Source organism: Diaphorina citri, unplaced genomic scaffold (genome assembly GCF_000475195.1).
Source record: "Diaphorina citri unplaced genomic scaffold, Diaci psyllid genome assembly version 1.1 scaffold354, whole genome shotgun sequence".
Classification (NCBI taxonomy): Eukaryota; Metazoa; Arthropoda; class Insecta; order Hemiptera; family Psyllidae; genus Diaphorina; species Diaphorina citri.
The window spans coordinates 46,235-62,591 of NW_007377789.1; the positions used below are offsets into that span (position 1 = coordinate 46,235).

General features: G+C 37.9%; 1 protein-coding gene across 1 annotated transcript in view; it reads left to right on the forward strand.

Moving 5' to 3' along the window:
• The window catches only part of LOC103507937 (inositol 1,4,5-trisphosphate receptor), a 45,680-nt gene extending 40,963 nt beyond the window's left edge, over window positions 1-4,717 (forward strand). The window contains exons 43-46 of the mRNA XM_026822669.1: window positions 2,191-2,356; window positions 2,982-3,142; window positions 3,574-3,735; window positions 4,191-4,717. Coding sequence (XP_026678470.1) covers window positions 2,191-2,356; window positions 2,982-3,142; window positions 3,574-3,735; window positions 4,191-4,271 — 570 coding nt within the window. The 3' untranslated portion in view covers window positions 4,272-4,717. The remainder of the gene's footprint in view (window positions 1-2,190; window positions 2,357-2,981; window positions 3,143-3,573; window positions 3,736-4,190) is intronic.
• Window positions 4,718-16,357: the final 11,640 nt, after the last annotated feature.

Genomic DNA, 16,357 nt, shown 5'->3' on the forward strand with positions numbered 1-16,357 from the left:
TATTGGCCCACCTGCCAACATTTATTTTTCTAATTTTTGTTTTTATGACTACAATTTTTGAATAGCACTGGTTCGCTAGCAGTTTTTAAGCCCTTTCTTTTGATGAAATTGGATCTTGAAAAAGTTCGTCCAGTTCAGACTTATGTGGCGTATGGTACAGGTGGGCCAATAAAAGGTACGTTTTTTAGGTGGGCGAATAAATGGTACCTACACTTACCCTTCCTAACACACGATTGTGTTTAGCATACAAAACACATAGTGGAAGCGATCTTGAAATGTTTACAAATCGGTTACCAACACAATTTGTTTGGAGCAAAATTATGATGATGAGTTCAAGATCACCTTCTTGACATTGCAAGCACATACGAAATCGGTCACAGAGTACTTATCTGATTAGAGCGAAAAACACGTAGATTTTCTCGTCATCAGACCTACTCATCAGTGAGCCAATTCTTCAATTCATGATCAGTTTTTTTGGCATTGGACGCACATACAATCGGTCAATCTGTTTAGAGCGGAAAAATACGACAATGAGTAGATTTACCTGTCACCAGACCTACTCATAAATATGAGTTACTCATCAATGAGCCAATTCTTCAATTCAAGAAAGATCACCTTTTTGGCATTGTTCGCACATACACATGTGGCATAGACTCACAATATGTAGCAATTTGTGCATATAAATTGGAGTTTTTTTACGCGTTAATGGAACTTGACATAGATGGTCGTTGGAATTGGCAGTGGCCCAAATATTCGTGGTATGTAGGTACCTACAGTATGATAGTCAATGTCATATATCACTGAAAACACCTAGGCAATATGAGGCTGGCCGGAAAGAGGTAAATACGAAACAGCCTAACCAAAATGAAGAGGAAAAAAAATCAGTCCCCAAATAAAGGCCAAAAACTAATTTTCCTTATTATTGGTCTACTAAACAAAAAAATAATTAACTTAGGGTAAGCTTGATTGAAATTTTATTGGTTCACTTTGAGTAACTAATCTGTTGACTTTCGTCACTATTTCTATGTCATTGTTAGTGGATGTGTCAAATTTACAAATCCCTCACAAGCCACAAGTCATTATTATTCTTGTTGGTGGATGTGTCTATTTTCCCATGTACCTACTCTTGCTACATTTAAATTAATAGAATAGAATATACCTTGTTTATACTACCAGCATAGGACTGAAAAGTCCCTTTACTCTCGCAGTCTAAACAAGGTCTTATATATTTGAATAACATTACCTACATTTTATGGAACAATATTCAAGACCTGTTTAAATTTAAAAAAAGACAAGTTTAGATTGACATTAACATACATACCTAAGACATTTACATCAAACAATTCTACACATGCCTTCACTTACACATATTGCCACGTACACCCAACGTATTAACACTCTGTAAATTAGTTTAATCACATTAATTTAGTACCATCTCTCTCTACAGCTACAGTGTCTGGCTAGGGGACGTTAAACAGAGAGAAGACTAGCGTCTGGCTGTGGGAATATAAACAGGGAGGAGAACAGCTAACCCTAACCAGCCTAGCAAGCTGGCAGTTCTTCAAAGGGTTCTCTCTGCTTTTAAAGACCAAGCACAAGTCCTCACGATGGTTGACTGCGGTTCAGGACGAGCCAGCCAATTTAACATGGCTAGAGCTAGAGACCATCACCCCGGTGTATAGCAGATACAAAAAGACATCTTTTCTTTATTCTGCTTTCGCCATTCGGCGAAAGCTAAAGCCGCTACAACAACAACAGAACTCGAATCTCAGCTTGTTCATTCTGCGGTGCAGACCTGTTTTTCTTTCGGTCTCATGGCTTTGGATCTTCTTGAAACAATCTCCTAGGCGGTTCTTGAAGCCAAAGAGCGGAATGAGCACTAGTCCTCACGATGGGTGACTATGGTTTAGGACAAGTCAAATAGATATGACTAGAGACCATCACCCTGGTGTATGGATCATAAAAATGAGATTTATTAGTTTAACCTGGTGAACCCCACTTTCATTCATTAAGCTTTTAACTTGGGCGTTTTGCCAATTTGCCATTTTTTTTTTCTTTTTTTTTAGATTCAAAACTATTTTTCAAACATATACGTATACTCGGACTCTAGAATTTTTCTTATAAGTTTGATATTAAAGTGACTTCGTTTATTAGAACCTTTGATTCAAATCAACTATGTTTTAATTTCAGGAACCCCTATTTGTGGCGCGAGTTATCTACGATCTCCTATTCTTCTTCATCGTCATCATTATCGTCCTCAATCTGATCTTTGGTGTCATCATTGACACTTTTGCTGATCTCAGGAGCGAGAAACAACAGAAGGAATTGATTCTCAAGAATACCTGCTTCATTTGCGGTAAGAAGTGAAAGTAGGGATGTAATAGTAATCTGACCAACGCCTATAAAACTATCTTGATTCTGACATTAGTTAACCTGCCTCGGTGGCATAGTGGTCAAGACGCTCCTGGTAAACAGGAGGGCGCGGGCTCGATCCCAGCCGAGGCATGGAATTTTATCTCTCATTTATTGACCACAATAATGAATTGCGAAGGGTTAGGTGGTAGAGAACGCCTCCAACGTTAACCTCGCCTAGTGGTTAGCTTCCACTCAAAAGTGCATCATTATTATAAATGGAAGGGAAATCTGTGATGAGTAGAGTAAAAGTCATGAGAATAGACCATCTCATGCTTCTTCCTAAAATGCTAAAATGGTACATAGATTCCAGAAATAACTATCCTAAGCCACGGGATTCATAGGGAAAATGGTACATAGATTCCAGAAATAACTATCCTAAGCCACGGGATTCAATTCCAGATTTCCCATTTCGATTCCCGAGAATATTATTTTCTCCTTATTGAAGCTTGGGGCAACTGGTAGAGCTACACATTAATCATCTACCAGCTAAATTTGAGATTAACAACACTCAAGAAACTTCCCTGTCCTATTTAACCGAACAATCCCTCATTTTCTTCTTATTCCAGGTCTGAATCGGTCTGCTTTCGACAACAAGACGGTCAGTTTCGAGGAGCACATTACTTGCGAGCACAACATGTATCATTACTTGTACTTCATAGTTCTGGTCAAAGTGAAAGACCCTACGGAGTTTACAGGACCCGAGAGTTACGTGTATGCTATGGTCAAGGTACGTGTGACTCGTGTGAGTTGTGAACGAAGGAAGTGAGGTGGCATCAATTCCTAAAGGTATTGACCTTGCCATTATAGGCGATTTAGTGCCTGGTCTGGCTGGGGGACTCGAAAGAAATAGGAAAGGTTGAGTGTGAAGGGCATTCACTCGTAATGATTTTGCAGCCAAAACCAATCACTCTAAGGCTGATTGAGAGACTGACGAATTCAATTTCCGGAAAAGTTGATTTTTTCGGCTCTACGGTACACTTAATCACGCTTAAACAGTGGAATACCGACATTTTTTAGTAGCCCTTGCGGATTTCGAAAAGATCTTCTTTGTTCCGCCATAAACAATTAATGAATGTTTTTTTTTTCAATTGCTCTCTAAAAAATTTAATTTGAAAAAAACCAGGTTTGTGAAGAGCATGATTTGATTTGTGATTACAGGATAGAAATCTGGACTGGTTCCCTAGACTGCGTGCTATGTCATTAGCAGCAGACGAGGGAGAAGCAGAACAGATAGAACTCAGGAGTTTACAATCCCAACTAGAAACTACACAATTCCTGGTCACCAATCTATCGCAACAATTGTCTGAACTCAGGGATCAGGTAAGCCTCTACAAACTCTACATGGGAAACATTGAAAGGGAAACCCTTTTTTTTAAATATGGGTTTCACCGCCGTTTTTATTTCAATGAAACAAACGCTACATTAGACTCGTGTGGTCTGCGTGGTAGCATGTCTATCCCACAGTATGCCTCTCATCAGATGAGCGATAAGAGACACAACACTTCCCCTTTAGGTGCTGGGTCAACACGAGAACACCAGAAAGTAACCCGTTGAAATATTTGCAATGGTAATATGAGTGCAAATATATTTTGTCAATGGTTGGATTCGAACTTGGGATCTTCTGAATGGCAAGCAAGCACGTTACCACTGGGCTAACCGTGCCCGTGATTGATGATAGATCTGTCCAACGTTTCGGTTCAATACCTTACTATTATACTTGCTTGTGGAAGTGTCTGTTTTCAATGATTAATTGTAAATGTTTGATTTCCTTCCAGATGACTGAACAAAGAAAGCAGCGTCAACGCATTGGTCTCTTGAATTCAACGTCTGCCTACATTCATAATCTACCTATGTAAATTTTTCACAATTTAGAGATATTTATTTTAGATTTAACTACCTAATCTCACAAGCAATTTTTTAACAAATCAAAAAGTAGGATGTACTTGTACATATGTAAAACTGTGTCAATTCTGGCAAAATTATAAACCCTCACGAGGGTTAGCAAATTAGAAACTAGTCAAAGTTTTGCAATAATACTTAAAAACTTTAGTTCAACTTATTTGAAAATATCACTCCCTTTATTATTATGATATTGTTATTGTCTCAGTAAATACCTAACTCAATATTATAAACCAAATCAAAACAAGGTAGTATTTAAATGTATTAAGCAAAATTGTTGTTTATAAATTTCGGAATATTTGGCCACTCAGCCATTTACCCCCCCTTTTCTTAGTTAGCAAAATTAACACTTTTTGTAGATATGTTTTTTTTTCTAAATAAAGCATGGGTATCACACTAGGCTTGCACGCAGGAGGTCCGGGTTCGATTCCTGGCTGGGCCGAGGTTTTTTCGGCTCTGTGCTTGGAGTTCGGTATGAACTCAGCCTCGTGAGGACAATTGAGTAGCAGGTAGCTACTTTTTTCGAGTAGCGACCAGTGGCGGCATTACAAGTCGAAGAGACGAGCGATAATAAATATGATGATTGAGTAAATGAAAGACATGTAATACTGGGACTTTAAACAGGAAGGATACCAGCCTAAGATGTCCCGCGCTAAAGAAATAGCAAAGGTTGAGTGCGAAGGACATCCACGCTTGAAATTTTTGTAGCCAAAAACAAATGTCAGTTCAAAGGAATTACCCTTTTACCCGAGGCGAGGACTGATTGGAAGGCTGACGAATAACACCGACTCCGTCTGAACACGGGAAAAGGTGAAGAAGATGGAAGATAAGAACAAACTAATAGACTCCCAGTTCAACAAATTCTGCATATTCTTTTCAGTACCTTCTCTTAAGTTTTTCTTTCAGTTCCAAAAAGTTCTCGTTTATTCAGAATTTCATTTTTACTAATATTCCTTCTCATTTCTTCCTGCAGAAGTCTTGGAGACCGTTCCACAAGATGTTGCAGAAAAGAGAATTTGGAATGAAACTTGTTCCAAGGATGACGAATTCTGTAAGAAGTCAATTCCTGTCAATCGGTACTCGGAAGAAAGTAAGTAAAAACAGTCTAAAGTCTAAACTTGAGTTAATTTTAAAGAAACATCTGGACAACATTAAGCAGATAATAACCATCCATAAGGCAATTCCCCTAATGGGTGGTTCTTTTTTAATTTTCCCGGTCCATTTTAAATAAAAAAAAAACTTGGGCATTTACCTAAAGCAGCGTCTATCTTCGTTCTACATCGCCTGAAACACATTATTTTATATTATGAACTTTGTTTTTCTTTCCACCAAAATCCTTTGATCTTGTAAAGAGTATTTCTCTAACTTTTATAGACACACCTTTATTTCCAACTTTCCTAACTAATTTCTCTATTTATTTTCCAGTCAAGTTCGTGAGTGTCCTTTGATCTTGTAAAGAGTATTTCTCTAATTTTTATAGACACACCTTTATTTCCATCTTTCCTAACTAATTTCTCTATTTATTTTCCAGTCAAGTTCGTGAGTGTCCTTTGATCTTGTAAAGAGTATTTCTCTAATTTTTATAGACACACCTTTATTTCCAACTTTCCTAACTAATTTCTCTGTTTATTTTCCAGTCAAGTTCGTGAGTGTTGAGGGAGATGTGAAGGAGAGAGCATGTGATTCTCTCATCATGTGTATTGTAACCACTCTGAACCAAGGACTGAGGAATGGTGGAGGCATAGGAGATATACTCAGAGCTCCTAGCAGCAAAGTAAGTTCAGAACTCGAAGGGCTGGCTAGGGGACGTTAAACAGAGAGAAGACTAGCGTCTGGCTGTGGGACTATAAACAGGGAGGAGAACAGCTAACCCTAACCAGCCTAGCGAGCTGGCAGTTCCTCAAAGGGTTCTCTCTGCTTTTAAAGACCAAGCACAAGTCCTCACGATGGTTGACTGCGGTTCAGGACGAGCCAGCCAATTTAACATGGCTAGAGCTAGAGACCATCACCCCGGTGTATAGCAGATACAAAAAGACATCTTTTCTTTATTCTGCTGAGTAAGTAAAGGGAAAAATCTGAAATTCGGCAAAAGTTGCACTTGGCTCCGCCCACAGGCGGAAATAACCGCTTTTTGGCGGTTTTCACCAAACGGTTAGAGATATCGAAAAAGTTATGAGAGTAGACCCCCCCAAAACCATACCTAAAACCCCCCAAATATCAGTTTTTATTAACATCAGGACAACGGTTAGCGGTGTTTTACCCTATTTTTTGACATTTCGACCGCTATCTTACTGATTAAAGACTTAGTTAAGTACAACTATCAAAAATGATATGGTAGTAGATGTTGACATCTACTGACAAAAATGATAAACAACAACAACGCCAACGCCAACAACAACAACAACACAAGTAACAACACCACCACAACAACAAAAACAACAACAACAACAACTCACGGTAATAAGAAGATCTGTAGGTACCTACGTTATCTACTAATCACGTTAAAATACTTACATACTTGGAAAAAAGGAGTGAGATCCCCCACAAAAACACAAATGTGAAAAAAAAGGCCAAGTTCCTATCCAAAAATGTCGGCCTACGGCGAGAAGAAGGAGGGAGAAACAGAACAGGTGAGAAGGAGAGGAGAAGAAGATAGGTAGGGAGAGAAACAGAAAGTGAGGGTGGGAGATAGAAAAGAGGTGAGAAAAAGAGAAAAAAAAAAGATAAAAGGCGAGGTAAGGAGGAATGATATAGAGGACGGTGGAGAGAGAGAGGGGTGTGAAATAGAGGAAAGAGAAAGGTAAGGTACGAGAGAGAGGAAAAAAAAATACAAATACAGTGTAAGAAAGCTACAATGGTTGAGTGCGAAGGACATCCACTCGTAAATTTTTTGTAGCCAAAATCAAATGTCAACCCAAAAGCGATCACCCTAGTTAGGGCTGATTGAGAGGGTGACGAAAAACGCCGACCCCGTCTGAATACGAGAAAAGTCCAAGAAGAAGAGTAAAATTATTTTTCAATAGATGGGAGGTTGAGCACTAGTAATTACAAGCCGAGTTGGAATTGCAACCCTTATTTACTCATTTCTATCTTTACATTTCAAAGCCACCCGGTATAATGCTCTATGAAAATTACATTTTTTTCTCTCTCTACGGAAATGAAACGGGGTTTCTTCCCCTTTTTCTTCATTCTCCTAGGTTAATTTTCTTTGTTGTTTTAATCATGAAGAGCCAACTATAGTATAGGGGAAGCAACTATTGTATATACTTGTAGTAGAGTAGCTATGGCTTGGCTAGGTATCCCTGTGGAACAAAGCGTCAGTGGAACAAAGCCTCTTAAGAATCGCTTTTTGCCCCGAATTTATTGCTCTCAAGTGTATAAAGAGAGGAAACAGATTCACTCATTCAGATGTTCGCCACTCTTGATGTTGCTTAGCTCCGGTGATGCAACCATTTACCTGAATGAAGTCAGAAAGTAAGGGTAAAAGAAAAAGAGCTGCTGTCTTTATCATATGATTTTGTACATAAACATAGAAGTTACATTTTATGATTTTGATAGCCGAGTGGGACTAAGTCCAATAGTTCGAGACAATTGAAAAGTTATTTCTCCAATGGAGAAAACCATTAGTTTTCGAGATTTTATCTCAAAATCGAAGATAACATATTATATCTAAATTTCTTTATTTAAGTGTTCCATATCTGTAATTTAGTAAATAAATGTCTAAGCTACCTTTCCAAAGAGTACACTTCATATTTCGCTGAATTTTGAAATATTTGTAGTTAACATTTTTGAATTTATTACCTCTGAGCTAGAAAAAAATAATAATAAAATATATAATTAGATTATTATCAAATTTTATTCTACTTGGAAAAAAGCAAACATATCAAATTTTTATTTCTTTTTTAGACAATTTTAGTATTAAAATTCTTTTCAGTTTTGGTGATTACATATTTGACGTGTTTGTCTTGCAATACTCAGACTTGAACGGATTTGTTTGTTTGAATCTATTTCTTATTTTATTTGTTTGAACCTATAGTTCAAATTTCTGTTGAATTTTTGTATATTGTTTATTAAATATTGCTGGTGTAAAACACCAGTTGTTAACTTTGTCTTTCTCGTACATTTATTATAAAGTTTTAATTGAAAATCGTTATATTTTATTAAATTTAGAATTTCGAAAATCAATAAATTTATTTAGAAATTAAGTAACGCCAAAAGTGAATATTTCTATAGCTTTAGATCTTAGTCATCAGATGCGGTTGAAAAATACTCAAGAGGTTTTATTTAAAGGCATGTTAACTGTGTGAACCTCGCAAAATTTTATGACTTGACTGGGGCTCGAATCACCAACTGGCGAATATTTTCTCTCCCCTCTAATAGATTCTACTGAAAGAATATCTTTTTCTATCTAGCAGGTGTGGCCTGCAAGTTAAATATTAATTTTCTTTTTTCTTATCACCAGAATTTATGGTTGTCCAAAAGAAATTTTGGACCCTTGATTTTTCTGAGCTCAAAATTCCTGTAAACCCAAAACTCTTATCTAATCTTTTACTTTTAGTTGTTTGGTACCGCCTTTGGGTCTGGTCTAACTTGAAAATCTTGAAATCCCCTTCTTGTGACACATTAGAATTTAGGATATTTGTAAATGGACCCTATGGGTATCTGAGCGCACGGCAGTGCGCCAGGCCAAGTTCCAGTAAGCACGCCTGTGTATCTTTACACGAACCGATTCGGCAGGTTTTTCTCACCTTCATAGATCGGATTCCTCTAAAGATAAACTTTTGAAATTCAGGGCACATATTTAGGTAAGGTATATAAACATACCTTGAAAATTTGAGCTCTTAATACCAAGTAGTTCCGGAGATATAGAGGCGCAAAAATCGCAATTTTTTTACTCATTCACTCACTCACTCACTCACTCATCAAAATGTTGAGGCACTTCCCGATATAGTAGAAACTTGAAATTTGGCAGGATGGTAGGTCTTGATGAGTAAGTAAAGGGAAAAATCTGAAAATCGGCAAAAGTTGCACTGGGCGCCGCCCACAGGCGGAAATAACCGCTTTTTGGCGGTTTTCACCAAACGGTTGGAGATATCGAAAAAGTTATGAGAGTAGACCCCCCCAAAACCATACCTAAAACACCCGAAATATTAGTTTTTATTAACATCAGGACAACGGTTAGCGGTGTTTTACCGTATTTTTCGACATTTCGACCGCTATTTTGCTGATGATTAAAGACTTAGTTAACCAACCTCAGTGGTGCAGTGGTTAGCGCGGTGGACTCTGGATCTGGAGGTTGGTGGTTCGAGTCCAAGTCAAGTCATAAAATTTAGCGTAGTGTATTATGCAGGGGACGACATTTGTGACAAGCATTTATGCTCAACACAATTAAAATTCCTTAAAGACTTAGTTAAGTACATATGTACCTATCAAAAATGATATGGTAGTAGACAACAACAACACCAACAACAACAACACCAACAACAACAACAACAACAACAACAACAACAACAACCACGCAACAACAACACCCACAACACACCACCCACACCACCACCACCACCACCACCACCCACCACACCACCACCAACAACACACCAACACCAACACCAATAAAATGAACAACAACAACAATAACAACAACAACAACAACACAACAACAACACAACAACAATATCAATATTAGATGATATTACAATAACAACAACTAACTGGTTGAACACAACAACACAACATACTAGTTGTAAATTCGTGCAAACGTACAAGAACAACAACAAACAACAACAACACATCTCGTCTCATGACTTTTCAACATAACAACAAGATACAATCGATTAATACGAACTATTTTCAACATCAAGAATATTGAGAGTACACCGATATTGGAAATAAAACGAACAACAACAACACTAGATTGTACATACAGGATAACAAGACATGACAAGAGCAACCAACAAAACAACATTTCATACTAACTGACCAACGGTAACATACAACAAGTAACAACAAAAAACAACAAGAACATACAGGGAACAACAGAGACCGATTAGCGGACAGTGATGTTTCAGAAGCAAGATCAACAATGATAGCATATACCTAACAACAATGATTGGCGCGGAGGTCTACTAGAACCCTCAGAATCATTTACTAACATCAAACTCACGGAACACTGGTGTCAACCAATCTCATTGTACAACAACGCTACTACACTGACATTACATTAGTAAGCAGACAATCTCACAACAATAACAACTGGTGAGACGTGACACTACGACAACAATATACAACAAACGACACGACCAACAGCCGCCGAACATAACACAAGCAACAATATACAACAAAAAAACAACAACAATTCACGGTAATAAGGAGATGATGTAGTTGTACATACGTTATCTACTTATCACGTTAAAATACATACAATAATTGGAAAAAAGGAGTGATATAACCCTACAAAAACACAAATGTGAAAAAAAAGGCCAGTTCCTTATCCAAAAATGTCGGGCCTATAAAAGTGGTGAGATCAGAAAATAAAGGCCAAGTCTGCAGTCCCAGTTTTTCGTGCCTTATGAATCTAATTCCTTCACCTCTCTCTTCAGTTTCCACGCTTGGCAGTATATTTTCACTATTATTCTCAGTCCCGTATAAATTATTATTTATTTTGGAAAACAGCCAGTGAACTGAGTGATAATTAACGTGAAACCCTTCAAATAAATAAATACATTAAACGTGAAATCCGAAGAGAAAACATAGCAAAGTTGAAACTGAGAGAAGGTTGGAAGGAATTAAGATTCATAAGGCACGAAAAACTGGGACTGCAGACTTGGCCTTTGTTTTCCTGATCTCACCACTTTTATAGGCCGACATTTTTGGATAGGAACTTGGCCTTTTTTTTCACATTTGTTTTTTGTGGGGGATCACACTCCTTTCTTTCATAAGCATGTCAACTGATTAGGATAACGAGGTAATGTACTAGATCTTGATAACGTAAGTAGTTGTTAGACGCGTCTAGCTTGTTACTGCTAAGTCGTGGTTTCGATTCACCGTTGCCGGTTGTGATCTTATCCTGACTGTATAAGGTTTTTTTGGCGTAACGGCTGTGTTGTTGTCCTACCTTTCTTTCTGTCGTTGTGTTTGCGGCGTTATACTGTGATCTTTCATTTTCATGTCTAGATAGTTTTAACGTTTCTAATTCTATGACGTGAATAAATAAGAGAATAACAATTTACAATGAAACGATACCACTTGTAGCTTTATTGTTTGTAACATTAAAAATATTTTAAGAAATTACTTAAGGTAGGTAACAAACGTTTTTCTTAAAAGCTCTTCAAAAAAAGGCAAGTACTCCAAAATAAATCTTAAACTAATTGCTTTTGGTTTAGGTAAAAATTATATATATATAAATGATGTTTTTAACGTGAAATTTTTCTCCTAAATAAGAAATTCTTAAAACACTGTAAAATAAATAAATAAAATGACTTTAATAAAATTAAAAATAAATTCAAATATAATATCACTTCTAGTTTTCTAGTTTTTCGGGGGAAAAAAAAACATTTTCACACAAGGCATGTAGGTACCTACTTACACCTAATAAGTTTAGAATTACAAAATCTAAAGTCTCTAGACGACATCTTTCCACTTACCTAAATATAACAGTTAAAAATTGCTACAAAAAAATTGCATTAAAATAATAAATCCTATAATAGTAAAAAGAAATTGCACAAAGTCAGCGACCGTTTGGCCGATAGTTTTACCTGAAAATTTCTCAGTTAACAATAAATTACTCAATAATTCATAAATGCGTCGGATTTCTAAATTTCTTTTGTCATCTTCTCCTTCTGCTTCCTAGCCTTTTTAACTTGTTGAAAAAAAGCTTGCATATTCGTAAAAAAATACCTAGGTATAACATCTAAAAAGATATGTAACTCTAAAAGTGCCTACAAATACGTCTTTATGAAAATAGAATTCAGAGGATAACGTACGTTTTCTTTGACCTACGTAAAACTTTAAAAAATATAACTCTAAAATTATAAATAAACTCTTTTGTTTAGGTACAAGTTAGGTAACCTTCTTTTCTTCCAATAAATAAAATCATAAAATTAATATGGATAATAAATAAAAAAAGATAAAATGGATTAAACATACGAAAATAATTTTAACTACGGAAGTAAGAAAAACTTTTCCTTCGGAATAAAAACTCTTATAAAAAACACTATAAAGGAAGTAATAAATACATGAGAGATAAGGAACTCTTTAGATGGCTAATTATTTGGCAGTTTTCTTGAGTATTATGCTGGCCACTGACACTCAGACCCTGCCAAACGGTCTGAGCTTGATTGCCGGCATTAGATTTTGCAGGATCTCCTAATTGAAAAGGTTTTGGCATTGGCGTGGCGTTTCAAAGTTAATCCTTCTTCTTCGAAGGTAACTTTGATCGTGATCGAGTGACAACTGATTGAGATGCTTGATCCGCGGAACGAGTTCTTGAAGCTCTTTGTTCCGTGGAACGGATATTTGGTGAACCTTGTTCTGTGGAGCGAGTAAGAGGAGATCTCGATCTTGATCTTTGTTCTGTGGAACGAGTAGTTGCTGAGCTTTGTACTCTGGAACGTGTATTTGGTGATCTTTGTTCTGCGGAGTGTGTATTTGGTGAACTTTGTTCTCTAGAATGGATTCTTGGAGCTCCTTGTACCGTGGAACGAGTAGTTGGTGAACCTTGTTCTGCGGAGTGTGTAGTTAGTGAGCTTTGTACTCTGGAGCGTGTATTTGGTGATCTTTGTACTGCGGAGCGAATACTTGGTGAACCTTGTTCTGCGGAACGAATATTTGCTGAACTTTGTACTCTGGAGCGTGTATTTGGTGAACCTTGTTCTGCTGACTGTATAGTTAGTGAGCTTTGTACTCTGGAACGAGTAGTTGGTGAGCTTTGTACTCTGGAACGAGTAGTTGGTGAGCTTTGTACTCTGGAACGAGTAGTTGGTGAGCTTTGTACTCTGGAGCGTGTATTTGGTGAACTCGATACTTCTGGCAATGGATTTTGTGCTGAGTTATTAGCCTGCGCTCGTCTAGATAGATTGGACTTTGTACTCTGGAGCGTGTATTTGGTGAACCTTGTTCTGCTGACTGTATAGTTAGTGAGCTTTGTACTCTGGAGCGAGTAGTTGGTGAGCTTTGTACTCTGGAGCGTGTATTTGGTGATCTTTGTACTGCGGAGCGAATACTTGGTGAACCTTGTTCTGCGGAACGAATATTTGCTGAGCTTTGTACTCTGGAGCGTGTATTTGGTGAACCTTGTTCTGCTGACTGTATAGTTAGTGAGCTTTGTACTCTGGAACGAGTAGTTGGTGAGCTTTGCACTCTGGAGCGTGTATTTGGTGAACTCGATACTTCTGGCAATGGATTTTGTGCTGAGTTATTAGCCTGCGCTCGTCTAGATAGATTGGGATTTGCACGGGAATTGGGATTAGGATTGGGATTTGCGCGAGAATTGGGATTGGGATTTACACGGGAATGTGGATTGGGACCGGGAGTAGGAGGCGACAGTTCTCCCTGTGTTCCAGATTCAGGATCACTCTGTGGAGGCGGTGTTAGTGGCCTTAGTTGTTGGACTCGAACCACCAACCTCCAGATCCGAAGTCCACCACGCTAACCACTGCACCACTGAGGTTGGTTCCTAATAAAAATAGAAAAGAGTATACCTTGTTTATCCTGCCAGAATGAGACTTGAAAAGCCCTTGAACAGTTATGAGCCAATCTAGTTAGCAAGGAGGATAGCGTGTCTGCCTTGCAAATCACAAGGTCACAGGTTCGATTCCCGCCCCGGGTGGATTCTTCCTCTTATCCTGTCTTTCTTCTCTCTTCGCTTTCGGGACGACAAGACCTTAGCCGTTATAGTTCCCTCTATCAAACCTCTTAAAAAAAGAAGAAGAAAAAAAAAAAAGACTAGACAGTTATGGATATGGTTCAATAGAAATTCCAGTCAACAAAACATCAAGGAAAAAGATGGCAGAAAAATCACTCACTTCCAAATGGTGAATATCATCGCTAATGCAGCCAAGGTTCGTTCGCCTCCAGACAAATGTTGAATGCCCACATAGGATCGCCCCTGGGGTGTACAGCTGAAGTTCATACCAGCCAGATAGGGTTCCTGCTCAGCGCCCGTGATGTCGAGAAACGCATGGCCGAAACTTTGCGTCAGTGCCTGGGGAGAAAACAAGTTGGATTGAACAACAATGACGAGATTTTCTTTTTTCTTAGGCCAGCCACTTACTATCAGGTAGACCTGACAGGCGGAGCTTTTCAGATGTACCTGTCAGGCCTACCTGATAGTGAGTGGCTCGATATAAAATACGAATACTAATCCCTGTGGCTGAGTGGTTAAAAGTACTGACTTCCAACCCGGAGGTGCTAGATTCGAATTCCGGCTGGGACGGACATTTTCTGGTAAAAGAATGCGGCCTTTACTTAAAAAGTGGAAGTATGAGAATGACCTAATGGCCAAATTCCTGACATTTGAAAACACTTAAAAAAAGGTCTACCTGATAGTGAGTGGCTCAATATAAGATACCAATACTAATCCCTGTGGCTGAGTGGTTAAAAGTACTGACTTCCAACCCGGAGGTGCTAGATTCAAATTCCGGCTGGGACGGACATTTTCTGGTAAAAGAATGCGACCTTTACTTAAAAAGTGGAAGTATGAGAATGACCTAATGGCCAAATTCCTGACATTTGAAAACTCTTAAAAAAAGGTACGTTCTTTTCACATCCATGCCTATTGCCTATCCAAGAACGGAAAACTTTGGTTAGAAAATTTCCGTCCTGGCCAGTATACGAACATAGCACCTCCGGGTTGAGAGTCTCTAAATCGGCCACAGAGCTGGGCCTTAACCTGCTAATGTCTTCTTCCACGCTAGTTCCACGCTACGCTAATAACCAGATTTTTCCGTTGTTGGATAGGCATGGGTTAAAAAATAATAATAAAAAAAGAGGTTTCGTACCTTATAAGTGGCATCGATGTTATCGTTCACAAAGTCATACATATTCTCGAATTTCTGTCGCCTTGTGTGCTTGACCTTGTCGAATTTCTTCTGCAATATCCATCTACGCTTGTAAAGTGCTTTCAGATCCGCCTCATATCTTCTCAATCTGTCCAGTAATGGTGCCAGCCGCTGTTGTTCCTGTAGGATGTAGGAAATGTTTGATGTTAAAGTGAATTGAAAATAGTTTAAGTACTTTTTTTTTAACAATGGAGCAGTTGCAGTTGGGTAAAAATTATGAATAAAAGGTCGATTCCTACGTAAAAAGTTGTGAAAAATCCAAATCTGAGGTCAAAAGTACGAAAAAGTAACTTTAAAAGGTCGAACAATTTTTAGTCCGTCCTTCCTTTATTATTACAACAGTAATAAAAAGGTATAAGGGACGGACTATTGTATTCGCTTCGGTGTCGTCTGTGTGTCTGTCAGTCTGTCTGTCTGTCTGTTCCCATAGAAGGACTTATCCAAACCTGGTCGACCTATATATCAAATTAAAGGTCTTTTTACCAGGATCACGAAAATGGTGGTGCAAATTTTGTCCAGAAAACAATAAAGCCGAAAAACAAAAAAAAAAAAACAGATTTTTGGGGGATTTTTTTCACATTTTCTCACACAAATGAGCTCTGATCTCGAAATTTGTCGCGACGACCTATGAACAAACAAGATATAGATATACATAGATAACCATCATCAAATTTGACCCTCTTGTAGTCAGTATTTTTCACCCTTCTTTCTATCTATCTATCTATCAAGAATGGTCGTAAGCGAGTAAAACTTCCAATTTGTTGTGATAATGAATAACATATCGTTAAGAGTGACACTCCAAAATGATCCGCTTAACTCTTCATGTTCGAAGAGCAAAAATGATGTAGACCAGGAAAATTGGACTTTTTCTGTGAAGAAAAAAATCATATAACAAGCCAATTTCTTCGCTAAAAGTTTTGTTATGTGATCCTAAATCATACCTCAAAAGTCCCTTAAAATCCCCTGTACCCTTCATTAATGAATGA